The following is a 17,384-nucleotide window of genomic DNA, read 5'->3' as shown; positions in this document are numbered from 1 at the left end:
ATCCCCCATTCAGCCAAACAGTCAAGAAGAACATAACTTATAGTTGACCCTGTATGGTCAGAGACATGCTTGAATCCAATTATCATCTTGCGTAGGCGCCAACTTGCATCAATAAAATGTGCTGTGATGACCATGTAGCTAGCTCCAGTCGTAGGTGCAACCCATATATCTTTTGTTAGAGAAACCCTTTGCTTAGTAGCACCAATAGCCTCCATCATTTTTGCTTTCTTCTTCACGTAAGCCTCCACAATATCCCTAGTTGCAGTTCTCCGAGAGTGAGGTTTGTAGAGTTTAACCTTATTGCAGAAGTTTTTCCAAGCCAAACTTTCAATAAATTGAAGTGGCAATTCACCGAGAACCAACATCTCATTAGAAGCTTCTCTAAACACATTCTCAGTAACTCTGGCCAACTGCAAACCGTTATCATCACTCTGACTGAGAACATTTTGAGTCTCACTTATGGTTTCCTTCCATGTCTTGTACTGCTTGCAGATAAGGAGATGATTTTTCAGACAAGAAGTTCCATTATGAGTTGCACAACCCATATTGAGAGTACAATAATGACAGCGAAATCTATCTTTTTCCCCAGGGATTCTTGTGAAATGATCCCATACGAATGACCTTTGTACCCTAGCTGCCTTCTTCTTCTTTGTTTGAACCTTAGGAGCAGAACCATCTGCATCTGCTTGTTTTTTCCTTTTGTACCCAGTTTCATGACCAACTTCGTGAGACTCTACTTCTTCTCCATCCTTTTCATTGTCATCATTTCTGGGTTGATGTGAGCAAGAATCCATCTGTAATAATGAAGACAAAGAGAGACACACATTAGACAACAATCTACAAGTTTACAAAGAGAGAAACAAAGCTTAGAACAAAGAAAAAAAAGGATGGAGACAAAGAACACATTACTCATAATCAGAACAAAGAAAAAAACAGACCACATTAGACAAACGGAGCTTACACAGTTAGACACATTACATTTGCAGAGACAAAAGGAGCTTAGACAACAAAATAATACCAAACCAGAACAAGATAAAGAATAGAGAAAGAACATAGAAAGAACAGAGAAAAATCAGTTTCATAAATCATCATCAACATTCAACAACCTAAGATCAAATATCCTGTCTCTAGGTTTCATAAATCATCATCAACATCAACATTCAACAACCATAAACAGAGCTCATCTTAAGTCTTAACATTGAAACTTATTAAACGAAACTCAAAGAGAGAAAAAGAAACCGTAAACAGATCTCATCTTAAGTTCTTAAAATTAAACGGCTTAGATTCTGGGAAGAATATAGATACCCGCGATTGATTCCTTGATGCGGCTGACAGAGGCAAAGGTAGGTCTCCTTGGGTTTCCAGTTTAACAATTGGGATTTGAGAGTTTATAAAGCAAAGAATCTAGGGTTGAGAGTTGAGACCAGCGTTGAGTCGGCAAAAGTAGTGTGTCGAGAAGTGCGAGTCGAGACAAAAGAGGTTTGGGACAGTCACACACAGTCTAAAGGAAGAAGGAGAAGGACAATCGACTCGAGTCGAGACAAAATCAGAAAACAGACTGTAACTCTGTATCGGTGTATCTAGCCATCTAGGTGTGTTTCGGTTTGACGGATAATCGATCGGATTTTGGTTCGGATCGATTTGAAACCAAAAACCGAATCACAATCAACATAGAATCCGATCAGTTTTAACAGTGAATCCGAAACCAATCCAAATCGGTTTTAATGGATCGGTTCGGACCGGTTTTAACGGATCCGGTTTTATATGCCCAAGGCTAAGTAAACTATAGCGACCATCTACAATATACATGCCACAATTATAGAAAAAAAAAAATAATAATGCTAAAGCTGAATCGTAAAAAGGCTTCAAAAACTTAAAACATTTCTCCGCAAATTAGAGTATCTAGTGACAGGAACGTCGAGATATTGGTCCAACCAAGTGCTGTACCAATGAAAGCCTTCCATCTAATATAATATACCACTAGCGAAAGCGACAATACACGTGGAATCTCTTAAGGCTAATGGAACCCTACTTCAACCACACAAATAGTACTGCAAGTTTTATCGATCAATATCTTAAATTACCTAAATCAATATTCTATAGATTCGTCTATACTCTAATCAAAAGAGATGCTATCATTTGTTTTAGTTTATTGGTTTTAATGTATGCTGTATTTTAAATCTGCCGTACTCTATAGTGTCTAACAGCTTATTTCTATTTCGTCAAAGTTGAAAGTGTGTAATGGTTTTACTTGAAAGTTCAAATACCGCAAATGAATAAAATTACCAGAAAAGCTGTAAATTAAGCCATTTAATAACGATAAATAGGTGAGAATTAGAAAACGACATACCATATAATAGAGAATAAATCTATGCACTTATATATATTTTTCATCGTCTATTATATATATCATTCAATATTTTCTTCCAATTCTATCATTTACCAGAAACAAATTTTACCTTTTATATAACCAATTGACAACAAATATTTCACAGATGACTATACAATTAAATAATCTATCGACTTATTTATTCGAAGGAGCATTGAACATAAAATTAAAATAGCAAAGAAAAATTCCAAAAGTATGAAAATGATACTATTATGGTATATGTCAATGTTTATCTTTAAATACGCCATAAGTTAAAATCTTACACACTTTGAAAACTTTATATGGTACTAGCAATTGACCCGCGCTATGCGCGGTAGTTAGATTAAGGTGTATTCCGGATTTTGTTGTGTATATTATTTTTTTGGTTACGTAAATTCATATTTATGTTTGTTTTTGTATTTGATTTTGGTTGCTTATGTTGTTTGTTGGATATTTTTTATACAAATAGGTTTTGCATTAATTATAATTTATTTTGCTGTTTATTTTAAAAAAATTGAGATCATCTTGTGTGTTTTTAATGTTTTTAAAAAAAATTATCATTACAAATTAACATTGTGTAGTTGAAGTTGTTGTTTTGCTGTAGTTGTTAGTTGTGATTAATTTATTATTATTTATCATTTTGTGGTTGAATTGTTATTTAATATTTTCATATGTATTTTGTAACCTGTTGAAGTAGTTTTTTTGTCAATGTTTTTAAAAAAACATTTAAAAATGGTCGCTTTTAACAAAAAAATACATGATTTTAATAGTTCTATATAAATATATACAGAATTGTTTTTATTGAGGAAATGGAATTTGTATCCATATGTGCAGAATATTACCCCCTCTTCTTAGTTGGGGTTTGTGTTCAAGATTCGCTAGTCGTTCCTTTAAGGATGTTGTATTTGCATATAGGGTATGTTGCTCTCATCTTAAGCCATTTCACAATACAGGTCGAATGAAAATGATGGTTACAAGGAAGAGCATGAATCTCTGCACCATCCACATATGAGCTCAGACATATGCAATAGTCCTGTTAAGAAAAATCAGTTAGAAGAAACATTTGGAACTTCATAAAGCAGAGTTAATTGTTGTCATAGAAGATTGGTTTTACCGCATCCTCAGCAAGCAACGTTCTTTCACTTGCTAAGCATGGTCCTTTGCTCGGTATAGGAACCATTTTGCCAGGTCCGACAATGTTCTTCTCGTGGTATGGAAAGCCTTAAATTTGTAAAGTGGAAGAACACCGAGCTCAGCCTCTGATACTCCTTCCTGTATAACCCACAAGAAAAGGCGTTTGTAAGTCTTTAAAGTCAACAAATATTGATGAGAGGCTATCCATTTTCATGTTCATACCGTTCCTGCAACGGCGTAGAGAAGAGCGATGATGCAAGGAAGATAGCAGCAGAGAGCTATTCCAACAAGGCAAGCCAAAACAATACAGAAAATGGCGAAGAAGACATCAATCGCTAGAAAAGTCACCCACCAACCTGCCAAAACTTGGAAGATTTGGAACACACAGAAACAATAATTCTTGTATTTGAATGAGCTTGGAGATAGGAGAGAATCTGATACAAGTAAATATTAGGAGCTTCTCCTAAAAGCTTATCACCACCTTGAACAACCCAGTAGAATCCAATGATCCACCATACGAATGATACCACAATGTTTATAGACTCACATCTTTTAGCAAAACTGATTAGAAACCCATCATCCCAATGGCAAATTCAATCACATAAACGACAAAAAAACATCAATTCGTCTTCATAAATTCATGAAATTGAGATTAGTCAATCAAACATGTAAGTTGTTGAATTGTCACTGTCTTCTTCTTCTTCATGATCATACTCACTGTGATCTTCATGATCGGCGGCGGTACTATCTCTAGACTCCAAATCCCTAGATCTACGCGTCGTGTTTATCCTGCAATGCTCAGACAAAACCAAAACCACATGGATCAAACATTGTAACCCATACCCATAGATCCAAACCCTTATTGGCTCGACTTGACTTTGTGTAATGAGTAGATGAATCTTATTGATCTACTTCTCATCAATGAGTAGGAAGTCGACGCCACATGAGTTAGCCTCCTTTTTTGACATTGCGAGCAGGCCAGTGACGAAGCATTCTTCAGACGATCTGTTGGTGAAGGTGCTCAGCTTTGAGATTTTCGAATGAAACGACAGGGGAATCCATTTTAGTGAAGAAATGAAAGAGACGAAGAAAAATATATATGAAGCATGAAATTGAAGGAGAAGACATTATATAGGACTTACACCAATTAAAGATAGAGTAGTGGATCTTGAATTGAAAGAGCGAGCATTAAACGGGATGAATTACAGTAATAGAGAAAAACGTTACATTCGAGATGGAAGAAAGGGAAGACAGCGAAAGGGCGTGGAGGAGTGGAAAACATTTATTTCAAAGATCACCGTTAGGTGAACCAGGATGAAAGAATGAGAAGGGCAGGGACGCTTCAGGTCCACAACGGACGATGGCGCTGTGGAGTATCGTGGAGAGGAGTTTTATTCCGCCGGTCAAAAAAACATGGCTTAGTGAATAATGAATTGGGCTTTTACAGAAATGTGATAGAAATAAATAGTAACTTCTTAGTGGATAATGTAAAATATGGTATTATTTTGAAAATATGGGCTTATTTAAATGAGGGGTATGCTGAGGTGGCAGCACCAGGAGTGAGGAAACTACACTTTATATATATAGATTTTATCTGGTATTTAAAGCCAAAAGTTTACTAGTATCAATCAATACATTAAAACTTGGATATTTTCACTAGGTGACGACACCTCAGCATTTTGGAGAATTCTAGAGCTGACACTTCAGTTAAAATAAGTAACCAATCAAATTAAAAGAATTAATACAACTCATCATTTTTCTCCAATAATAATCATCTATTCCACATCACTTAAATCTAGGTTTTTTTTTCTTATGTTAATGTGTTCTCACCATTAGGTTTATAATATAACTTTTCCCTAATATAAACCCCCCTCCCAAACAAAAGCTTACACATCATTAAAATTGTGTAACCAATCAAATTATAAGAAATATTATACATCATATCAATATTTTTCAAAAAAAAACAAATGTTTAAACTAAATTAATAAATCATTTACAATTTTTTTAAAAAATAATGATATCAACCAAGTATTGATATCATTATAGTCGTATCAATATTTCCAAAAACATAGGTGTAAATCATAGCTTAAATTTAAAATAAATTAATAAATCATGTACAACTTTAAAAACAAAGGTATACTAATACAATCAATACAACAAAAGTATCATATAGTAAAATATAAATATAATACAAATATAATGTAAATCAAGATTAACCAAGAATAACACAAAACCAAACTAATGTAAAAAATATGTATGTGTATATTGACTTAAATGTAATTATTATCAAATAAAACAAAACAATTAGATATTACAAAAAGAACAAAAGAGAAATAAATAAATTCTTTGACAACAAACAAACTACAAAAATAATACACCAGAAAATCAAGCTACACTAATATTTCTAACTCCCATAACAAGTAAAGAAAATAAAATTTTAGAGGAATGTTGATAGTGATTTTATATATTATAACACGAACTAATGTCAAATTAAACAATATATAAGTTCCAAAATTGAAGGTTTTATATTATAGTTTAAAGCAGTGAAAACTAAATAATCATCTACTTAAAAGTTACTTTAAAAATTAACCTAATCCTTATGCTATTCAACAAAAGTATTATAGTATTAAAATAATACACGAAATCAGAGGATAGTATCTTTAGTCAAGTGGTTACAGGTTTACAACACCACATTTACGACCGATCCCTCCAAAATATGTTTATGTATTTTGATCAATATTAAATTTTCTAACAATTAAAAAAACACTATAAAACAATATGTGATTAAATTTATATTAAATACAAAAATACACCATAAATTCAAACCACGCTAATATATCTCCCACATTAGGGTAAAGAAAATAAAACATAACATACATTAGGGTTAGTTAAGCTATTTATACAATTAAGTCCACTAAATTTAAATGTAACCATTTATAAGCCATCTTAGATTTAAGATTTCTCAATCATTAATTTATTAGTGCATTTTCTATTTTATTATTGTATAAACCATAATTTTTACAATTAATCTAATTCCAAAAAGAAAGTTCATATTTTCAAAAATTCAATATATCTAAATATAGTTACAAAAAGTATTCCCGCGGCGTAGCGCGGGTCTAACCTAGTAAAATTATAAAAACATAGTTCAAAGTAAAAGACTTCAAAATACCGCGGCATCAAGAGGAGGACTAAGGTAGTGCAAAATTTACGTTTTTCAAGGGAAGGTAATATACTCTTGGGCCGATTTTTGTTTGTCCAGAATCAATTAGGTAGCGTTTTTGTAGATTACCCACTATTATTTTATTCTTTTTTTTTTGTTTTAACACTTATATGAGATTAATGGGAATAATTGTTTACGGAAAGGAACGCTGAACGAATACAAATTGGAATTTCTAAATGAAAATTAAACTCTGAAGTTTTTTGTCGTTGATCTCTTGTTGTCCATTTGAATATAACTGATGCAAAATGTGTTGCCCATCCCTTGATTTCTTGTATCCAGTTATGGATATCGAATCTTGTGCTTCCTTTATTGAGTATCCTGACCAAAACTTGGCAATCTCCTTCAAATATGATTTTATTATAACCACTTAGCCAGGACTGTTTCATGGCAAAAATAAGGCTTTGGCATTCAGCTTCCATAGCAGATGTAACAGCAATACATGTTGCTTGGCTTGCCTCACAAAAAGTACCATGCTCATTACGAATCAACCAAGCTGCCGTTGAACGATGTTCGGAGCTAATAAAACTCTCGTCATAGTTGCATTTGACCCATCCCTGTGGTGGTTTCTGCCAACGAGTTGAGAATGAACGTCTATTACCTCAGGAAGGGGAGCCATGCTGGTTATCCGTACTCTTATACATATTCACTGCAATCCATTCATCTGCTTCTTGTTTTTCTTCTTTTAGATCTCGATGCCAGTTGTTGTTGTAGTTCTGAAATGTGAGTTTGTTGCGGCTTGTCCAAAGCTTCCATAATATCCAAAATGGGAGATGGGAAAGACGATCATAGATTCTTCTATACTTATGGAACTCAAAGATCGCTCTTACCTTTACCTCGATTGTGTCATTTGGATTTAACAGTTCTCTAATCGGTATATTGGAAGCTCGTCATACACGCATTGCATGCGGGAAGGTGAAGAACAAATGTTCTGTCGTTTCTATTTTTGTGACACAACGTTTGCAGAAGGCATCAGTTGACATATGACGTCGAGTTAGCTCTGCCCCTGTTGCTAATGTTCCAGATAGTAGTCGCCATAAGAAGTGCTTAAACTTAGGGGGATTTCTTGTTTCCCATATCTCATATTTAATCTGTGGATCTCCATCTAGGGGTCTAGCCGGTAGTTCAAGACCAGGGTAGTGTTTTGCTAACCAATAGCCAGATTTAACTGGATAAATACCATTTTCAGTGTAGTGCCATCCAAGGAAATCAGCTTTCTGCCAAAAACTGATCTTTACTGAGAGGACTTTAGGTACATCCTCTGGATGGATTCTTTCTCTCACAAATCTTTTGTTCCAATTACTCTTATCCGGAAGCAGGAGGCTGTCAACTGTTATGGTATCAGGTTGGTGATCAACAGATTTTCGTGGTGGTCTAGGGGGGTGAGTTAGCAACCAAGGGTCTGTCCAAGTGTTTATAGTCCTACCATCCCCTATTGTATACCGCAACCCTTTACAAAGCAGATCCCTTCCAGTTAGTATTGATTGCCATCCAAAAGAAGGTTGTGTACCTTGAGTTGCAGTGACAATGTTTGAGGCAGGGAAGTAGCGTCCACGAAGAGTACGAGCCAGAAGGCTATTAGGATTCTGCAGAATTTGCCAAGCTTGCTTAGCCAACAGAGCTTCATTAAACTTTTCAATGTCTCTGAAACCAAGCCCACCTTCTCTCTTTGGATACTTCAACCGATCCCACGCTAACCAGTGTACTGAGTTTCTATCTTGATTCTGATTCCACCAGTGGTTTTCAATTATATGTTCTATTTCCTCACAAATGCCTTTAGGGAGTTTAAAACAATTCATAGTGAAGACAGGTATAGCCATTGCTATAGCCTTCAACAAGATCTCCTTACCACCTTGAGATAGGAATTTATTGTTCTAACTCTTTGTCTTGCCACAGACATTTTCTAAAATGTATTGAAACAACTCCACCTTTTTCCTACCAAATTGTTCTAGAAGGCCTAAGTATTTACCGCAACCACCTTCATTGTATATTTGGAGGAACCACCTAAGTTGAGTCTTTGTTGTGTCGATAACTCTTTTACCAAATGTCAATGATGGCTTCCTTGTATTTACCTGCTGGCCGGAAGCTCTTTCATACTGAGTTAGGATGTCTTTAATAGCCTTTATCGAGCTTATGTTTGCTTGACAGAAAAAGAGAGAGTCATCTGCAAACAAAAGGTGTGTGACTGGGGGACTTGCATTGCTGATCTTAAGACCTTGAATAACACCTTTAGCCTCTGCTCTTTTCATCATATGGCTTAAAACCTCTGCACAAAGGATTAAAAGATATGGTGAAAGAGGATCTCCTTGACGGATACCCTTTTCAGGTTGTATAAATCCTTGTGGACTGCCATTGATATTGACTGAGAACGTTGGTGTGCGGACACAAGTCATGATCTACTGAATCCATTTGATATCAAATCCGAATCTGAACATTGTTTCCTGAAGGAAATCCCCTTCCAACCGATCATAAGCTTTGGTGATGTCTGTCTTTATCGCCATGTATGAGTTTGAGCATCTGCGTTTCACTTTCAAAGCATGGATAAGCTCATGTGCTATGAGGATGTTATCTGTGATTACTCTTCCAGGTATAAAAGCCGCTTGTTCCTCTGATATGATTTTATCCAAATGCAGCTTCAATCTTGAAACCAGAATTTTTGAAATTATCTTATAACTGACATTGCAAAGGGAAATTGGTCTGAACTCACTCAAATGTCGTGCAACATCAGTTTTTGGGATTAGACAGAGATTCGTGTGATTCAGAGCTTTATCTAGCGAGCCTGAGTTGAAAAACTGGCGTACCTCTTATGTTACCACTTCCTTTGTTGTCTCCCAAAAGTTCTGAAAGAAAGATCCCGTGAATTCATCTGGACCCGGAGCCTTTGTAGCACCAATTGAAAACACTGCTTGTTGTATTTCCTCGTCAGAGATTGGTTTAGTCAAATCCTCATTTATCTCAGGTAACCCGTTGTTGGAACTCATTGAAGACATGGAAATGGTTGTTATGAGGTAAGAGTTCACTTTTGAAGAGGTTGGTGAAATAAATTTGGGCTACTTCACCAATCTGGTTATCACCACAATGTTCAATACCTTCATCATCAAGAATGGAGAAAAGCTTATTTCTGGCAGTATGATTCTTAGATGATGCGAAGAAGTATCTTGTATTTCGATCTCCATTTGATAACCAGGATTTACTGCTCTTCAGCCGCCAAAATTCTTCTTCATCATTATAACTTTATAAGCAATACTCAGTTGTTGTCGAAGCTCTCGTTTACGTTGTGTAGAAGACCATCAGAATGAGCCTTATCTAGTAGATTCTTAAGGATGCTGATTTCTTCTTGTGCATTAGGTTTGTTACGTCGTTTCCAGGAGAAAATAGCTTTTCTACACTCTTGTAATCGTGATGTTAGTTGTGTCTCATGGCCAAGATGTTGATGGTTCCACCCTCTGTTGATTGCATCTTGAAATCCCTCACGATTTAATAGCCGGTTATCATAGCAAAACTGACCTTGACGCGGGTTAAAATCGCTAGTGATAGTAGTGATGACTGGTCTGTGATCTGATTCAAGAAGTTCCAAAAACTCAGCATGCGAAGCTGGATATTGGCCATGCCATTCACTGTTTGCTAGTGTTTTGTCTAGGCAGCAAGCAATATCATGAGAATAACGTTTTCCTGTCCAAGAGAAGGGGTTTCCTTTGAATTTTGGCTCATGAAAGTCACAGACCTGAAGCATGTTACGGAAGTCGGCAAAGGAACTTTCATGTCTAGGTGGACCACCTTTTTTCTCACTATTACTCTTGATTTCATTAAAATCACCAATAGCCATCCAAGGTCCAGTTCTGTTTAAAGTTGTCCGTTCTAATCTTTCCCGAACCAAGTGACGAAGAGATGGATTTGGGTTGCCATATACACAAGACAAATAGAAACCAAATCCATTAATTTTAACATATGTGTCTACAAGATTTAGGGAATGATAAAGAACGGAAACAGAAAGAGAACTATTCCAAAATAGAGCTACACCACCACTTAAGCCTATTGGAGGGACTGTAAACACATGGTCATATCCTAGTTCAGCACCAACTGATCTAACTACGTCATTTCCTTGCTTAGTTTCCATGAGGCAAATGATGTCTGGAGAGAAAGTCTTCTTAATCTCTTTTAGACGTCGAACTGCGAGGTCATTGCCTAAGCCTCTACAGTTCCAAGCGGCTGTCCTCATGGTGGAAGAGGTGGTTCTGGGCCCACCGCGCCTCTCACAAGACTGTTGGGGGAAAGGGTATCCCCGGAGTTACTGGCTTCTCCTTTCTCACTACTCCGTACCTTTGAGCTTTCAGCTTGTTCAGATGAGTCAGGAACATCATCTCTCTTTCTTTTACCACGTGCTTCATGTCTGCATCTGTGATGTCAATAGGGGTACGGTGTACCTCTTGCAGTAGAGATGATGGAGGGTGTATAGCAGGAACAATGTTAGACGGCAAGTGACGTTCTTTATGGTGATCAACCGGGGAAGCTAAAACTTCATGGTGGTTTTCACTATCATCTAACACATCCTCTTGTCTGTATTCAGCAGGGATTTGAGCATGAGCAATTGCTTCATTCACATTCTCTTCCTCATCCAATTCACGAATAACAACTCCTCGATTTTGCTGGCCAACAGGTTGCCCAAACTCTTCAGCATCTTCAGGATCCTCAAATTGTTCTGCTCCTCCATTTTGTAAAACACATGCTCCTGTATCATGGGTGAGCATACCACACACTTCACAAAAGCCACAGAGTCGTTCAAACCTGAAATGCAATAGGGTAAAGATTCCCTCCTGGAATTGGATTTGTCGCTGAAATCGTAGTGGGAGATGAATGTCCCAGTTGATCAAGACACGAACAAATTCGACCCGTGCAGCGGCCTCAGCATCATAGTCCACATCGAGCAGGTTTCCAATGGAACGTCCAATGTGGGATATGACTTCACGGTTAAGAAATTGGAAAGGGATACCTCAAATTTGTACCCAGAACGGAATGAAGTCAATTAGTGGGGGATTGTCATTCGGGTACCAGCGCTGGAGAATTAACATACGGTCGTTAAACGCCCAAGGACCTCGGCGGAGGACCAATTCCAATTCACCCTCTGTGGGGAAGATGAACTGGAATTGATTGCCGGCAACAATCTGGCCATGAATCAACCCAGATTGACCCCAAATGCGGGGCATTGAAGCAATGATAGCGCGCAGATTCTGATGACGTGGGATCACAGGACGTCCCATAAGGATAAATCGATTTTCAGCCGCCGCATTAGCCACCAAATCCGCCGGAATTGCAAGAGGAGCATCATCAGCCCCCAAATTGATGTCTTGGACCGCTCGACGTAAGTTATCAGCCATTTTGAAAAGGATATTGTAGAAACGAAATGGGTATTGGATAGTAGGAAATATCTATGAGAGGATGTGGGTCTCATACAGATCCAGAGATCTATATTTATAGGAGAACCGTGAAGCAACCGCTTTGAGCATCGTGAAGGAAAACCACTTCGCAGAGATAACCGCAACACGTTCGCGTAGTGGGTAGAGTCCCACGACGCCGGTGTAACTAACAGAAACCGTCTCCGAAGAGATCGAAAACAAGTACTGGAGAAAAGTTTGAATCGCCTTTCCAATCGCCCAAAATCGCCCAAAAAAACTTTGTGTTGTTAACATATAAATATTATTTTATTTTTTTAATTATTTATTTTATAAAGAGAGTAATAAATAATTAAATTTCAACAATCACTCTATGCTATATTGATCAAAAACAAAATCTCTATGCTATAAGTATTTTCAATTTTCAAATTTTAAAAGTTCTGATAAATGAATTACTTTTTATTTATTTTTATAAAAAAATATTACTTCATTATTCTTCATAAACTACAAAATAATTACTTATAATATGGAAAAACATATCCAAAAAACTTAAGTCAGTTTTAATCAAAATATAATTTTAAATTATGTCATCTAAAATGTATCATATTTATGTTAACTAGATTTAACAATTTACAAGTAAACTATAGTTTCTTCTATAATGAAATTATTTTTAAAAGATGTATTTCTTCATTATTTAATAAACAAAATTTTACATGATTATAACTTTGGTTTTAAAAGTTCATAAATTATAAATAAAAATGAAAATACTATTTCACTAACAATAAAAACTATAATATTTTTATAATGTGTAACTATAAAAGTATATTAATATAAAAAAAAATTTATAATGTGTAACTATAATATGTATTATGCATCGCTTATTGTTTTTTCACCAATCAAACATTATTTTGTACCGTTTATTTTAGAATAACCGCACTTGTCTCGCAAATATATTTGTTCCGCACGTACCGTAGTTAAACCGTACCGCATTAGCAAATTTTTTGTCCCGCACTACTGAATTCGCATTTACCATTCGAATCATAAAACTTGAATTTATTGGTAAGGAAGAAAAAATAAAATTGAGTGGTCACAGATCACAGAACGACAGACACGTGAGGGGCTCTCATTCGTTTCCTCTGCTACCAAAATTCCATCGCACTCAGAATGACTATTTGGACTAGTGAGAGCACACCAAAAGACTTGACATCGAACGTACGGCCAGATTTTAAGCTCGCTAAGACACGTGAACGACCGGAGCCGAACCAATCAAACGGATCCTAGATAGTGATGACATCAGCTTGTCGGAAAGGAAATCGAAGGTAAGAAATGTGGAGATCTTAATTGGTTGGTGTTGTTCTCTTATCAACTGCCACGTATATGATTGATCTGTGTAAGTGGTACAACTTTATTTATTCTCCCCTTCCTCATGAGAAAACTTTTGGCTTTTTCTTTCTTTATTTGTCAACCTTTTTGTCAACCAATGAGGCTTCTCCACATGCAGAAATAAGCAGAGCCCACGAAGGCATTGCTTTATTCATCGGTTACAACTAATGATCATAATATAGTACTATATAGTTAAGATTCCGTTCAAGCACGTCTAAACATACGTAAATTTGGCACATATATACAGTACGTATATAGTATATCCCCCTATTATTAAGTATACATAATCAGAACGATTCAACCAAATACTGTTAACGTTCCAAATTCTTCCATGAAGAAATAAATGAAAAATCAAATACGAATTAGCTAGCTAGCAATACATATAAATGAAGCTTAAACTTTCAGTCTAGAAGAAAAAATGAAAACCAGATGCTGTACTTTGTGTATATAGAAAACTTATAACGTGTTCAAATAGACTAGCCACCTTTGTTGATTACATAAATGATGGAAATGTGTGATTGAATATTACTAAGTATAGCTGCAAGAAGGTCGTGATGATACTAATTTGTACAAATTAATCATTAAGAAACAGATATTAAAAGATTTAAGAAGCAAAGCCGTGAATATATATACCTATCATAAAAATATAGGGGGAATGTATGTGGTGAGTCTTCCAATAGCGAAGAGCCAAGTAAGTACACATATAGATCATGATGTGCTTACATTTAAATTGATATATATATATATATATACATCTATTATGTATATATGTAACAAGTTATACATAAGTGTGTTTGTACGTATGTATAATTAATGTGGGAATACAGAAGCTTAGTGAAAAACTTTAATACTTGGTATTACACTGAATAGGGTCCCCATAGTTCATGCATGTATTTTTGTCTCTCAATCAAGGTATGTATATATATCAGATCTGCATTTATAATATTCTTGAGCTCATGATACAATTTGTTAACTACATGCTTTAAATTCATTGATTTAAATACATTTTATGATATATTTGACTATCAGTTAAAATATACGATAGTTGTGAAAATTACGGATGATATATTAAAATCGAGATCTGTAATATGTTTTTGACAAATTTATCGATCTAAAAATAAAAGAAAGAAGCCAAGATTGGTACGAAACCATACAATGGCATCTTTTTGTTTAGCCTTTGCCAATAAATACATGACATTATTACGGTATGTTCTATATATTTAAGCTTTCTTAGCTTCTTCACGCTTGTTCCAACATTAACATCAATTCTTTCCTTATTACTCATCTTATAGTAGCCTAATTAAACAACGTTGCTTGGAGTGATTATTTAAAGTTTGTGATTAGTCACACTCTAAAATCACAATAGCTTATTCCGTACCCCTCTTTGTTTCAGGCAGCAATCACCATCAAAGCCATAGAGTCAGAGCAGCTGTTGTGTCTAGCCTCCATGCGAAGCCACCAAACTCCATTTTCCACACATCACACGGCACCGTTTTGGTATATTTTGTTTCCTGCCACGTGTATTGCATCCTCACCCTACACGTGAAAGCTCGGTAGTTACAATACATCGCCGCCGTCGCCTCCTCCGCCTCTAACCGCACAACAACATCCGGCGACAACAAGGACGAGGATGAATCCTCACCGGAAACATTCCTCCGGTAAGCCTCGTTGACCCACACAACACGGCTCGAAGCATCCGATACGAACGCTGGACACGTGTCTTTACCAAGATTATCAACGATCTCAACGTCCGTAAACCCCACCGCATGGGAACTCAAACTACCATCAGAAACCCCTGTGACGGACTCCACCGTCACCCAAGTCTCCACCTCCGCCGTGACGCCGCCTTTAAACGTACCCCACGTGTTGGTTTCTTGTGTCTCATCTCCGATTATCGTTTTCACCGTCGGATCGAGACTATCCTGTTCCAACGGCGAGTATTCACCGGGAAGATCTGATTTTTCCGGCAAGAGTTGCAACGTCACGACCCCGGCTTGTTCCCGATCATTAGACAAGTCAGATCTGCTCTTCCCTCGACTCGTGCTTCTATTATTCTTCGAAACCCTAACGTACTTACGTTTGGTTCGTTTGCTCATACCGTACGATCCACTGTTATTGTTATCTCCCACGCCACATGGCTGACCACTCGTTGGCTTAGGAGCGATCGGACGGTACCGGAGCATGAGAGCGTCAACGGAAACTTTATCTTGCGCCTTACCGGCGTATCTTAGCGTTCCCAACCACTCATCTTGATCCATTTATCTTTCTCTCTCTTCACAAAAACACTCTCACTCTTTTCTTTCTCTCTCTCTATAGTCTTTGTGTCTGTCTCTCTCCGGTGAGCCGAAAAGATTATCATTCGGGGCAGATGAGGAGGAATGGTAATTCGCCACGTGGCTTTAGGGTTAGCGTAAGATACAGTTATATTATTGGATGGTTTCTGTTCATCTCCTAAGTCCTATGTCATCTTTTTGCACCATATTTATGTCTCTTTTGTTTTTGTTTTTGTTTTTTTTTTGTTTTTTGCAGATTAAGATAAGCGTAACAAAAAAAAATCTGTCTAATTTGTAATTTGATAAAGATTCAAAACAATGCTCTGGTTTCATCTTGTTAAAGTTCTCTCTGATATACGAACTGTTAACTCTCGTGTAATCCATTATTAATGTTATAGTTAGAATAGATAATAAGTATCTTACGATGTCACGCCACATCTATATATGTTTGTTCGACTCATGAACACTCTCTATATGACTATAAGTGCGTACGCTTCTGTATACATGGGAGATCTGTTCAAGAATATATTGTAGGATTTTATATAGCCACATCCATTGTATATGTTTGTTGCATTAGTCTATATATATACCATATAAAAGTGATACGATCGACCAAACATTAACAAAAAATCTTATGCGTGTGAAAATAAAAATCGTTTGAATTATCTTTACAAGCTGAAAATATAAAATCAAGGTCTCATTTAAAGAACTAACGCATTACTTGTCTCTCTTTTTTTTACGTTGCACATATATGGCATACAAAAATGAAGGTTTGATCTGGATTATAATACAATGGCCAATTAATACTACTTATTGAGTCTAAATTCTGGTCACTTAGCTTGAACTTTAATATTTTTTGTAGTTTGATCGATTAGCAAAATGTATGGTCCAACACATAATAGTATTAAATTATGACGGGCCACTATAGACGCAGAGACACACACGTTGTTGAATAGGAGCGATGTGAATATATCTTTACCCACATAGATGCATACACATAGGGCCATATGATAAATTAAATGGTATGGTAAGGTATGGTGATCCAAGGCATCCAATAATTTTGGTTATATTATTACTCATTTTTCTTTTCTTTTCTTATCTGAGATTTGTATGTTATATGAATGCGTGGGTCCTTTGTAAAAACACAATATGCTGTTCTACCTTACTTGATGGCTCTGATTGGTCCTCGCAATCTACAACCAATCATATTTCACTATGTGTCTTCCATTCCTCACTTGAAAAAGCTGTTATGTCATGACTCACCCTTCATTTGAAAATATATACATATATTAAATATGCTTTGTGTACTCATACTTAACATATACTATGTTGAGAGACAAAAGAAAAAGAAAGAAAAAGAAAGAAAAAGACAAATATGGGTGAGAAAACAAATATAAAAATTCACTATAACCTCTATATATTAATAATCGATAAATTAATAAGTAATAACTATATAAATATCAAAATATTATTATCTTGATTTTCTTAATTTATAGTGGTTTAACTGTATTAGTGAAAACGACCGATATTTGCTAACATAACACAGTCGTAAATTATATTTATTTAGCTTGTGTATGGAAAACTGTATTGGAGTGTCTGAAGAAAGTTCTTTTATAGTA

General features: G+C 35.9%; 2 protein-coding genes and 1 pseudogene across 2 annotated transcripts; all 3 read right to left on the bottom strand.

Annotated features, from left to right (window-relative positions):
- On the bottom strand, nt 3,237–8,539 carry LOC104698679 (annotated as a pseudogene).
- LOC104698678 lies at nt 9,967–10,938 on the bottom strand. Its single transcript, XM_010414091.1, has one exon. It carries the CDS (start codon nt 10,936–10,938, stop codon nt 9,967–9,969), a length of 972 nt encoding a protein of 323 aa, XP_010412393.1.
- Nucleotides 14,538–16,251, bottom strand: LOC104790376. The gene has a single exon (XM_010516116.2). It carries the CDS (start codon nt 15,748–15,750, stop codon nt 14,899–14,901), a length of 852 nt encoding a protein of 283 aa, XP_010514418.1. The 5' UTR covers nt 15,751–16,251; the 3' UTR covers nt 14,538–14,898.

Source organism: Camelina sativa, chromosome 6 (assembly GCF_000633955.1).
Source record: "Camelina sativa cultivar DH55 chromosome 6, Cs, whole genome shotgun sequence".
Lineage (NCBI taxonomy): Eukaryota > Viridiplantae > Streptophyta > Magnoliopsida > Brassicales > Brassicaceae > Camelina > Camelina sativa.
The sequence above is the reverse complement of the archived record's forward strand: the minus strand, read 5'-3'. Positions and strand labels throughout refer to the sequence as shown.

Excerpts from the sequence above, each read along its gene's own strand:
- LOC104698678 (XM_010414091.1), bottom strand. The coding sequence starts at position 10,938 with ATGAGGACAGCCGCTTGGAACTGTAGAGGCTTAGGCAATGACCTCGCA.
- LOC104790376 (XM_010516116.2), bottom strand. The coding sequence starts at position 15,750 with ATGGATCAAGATGAGTGGTTGGGAACGCTAAGATACGCCGGTAAGGCG.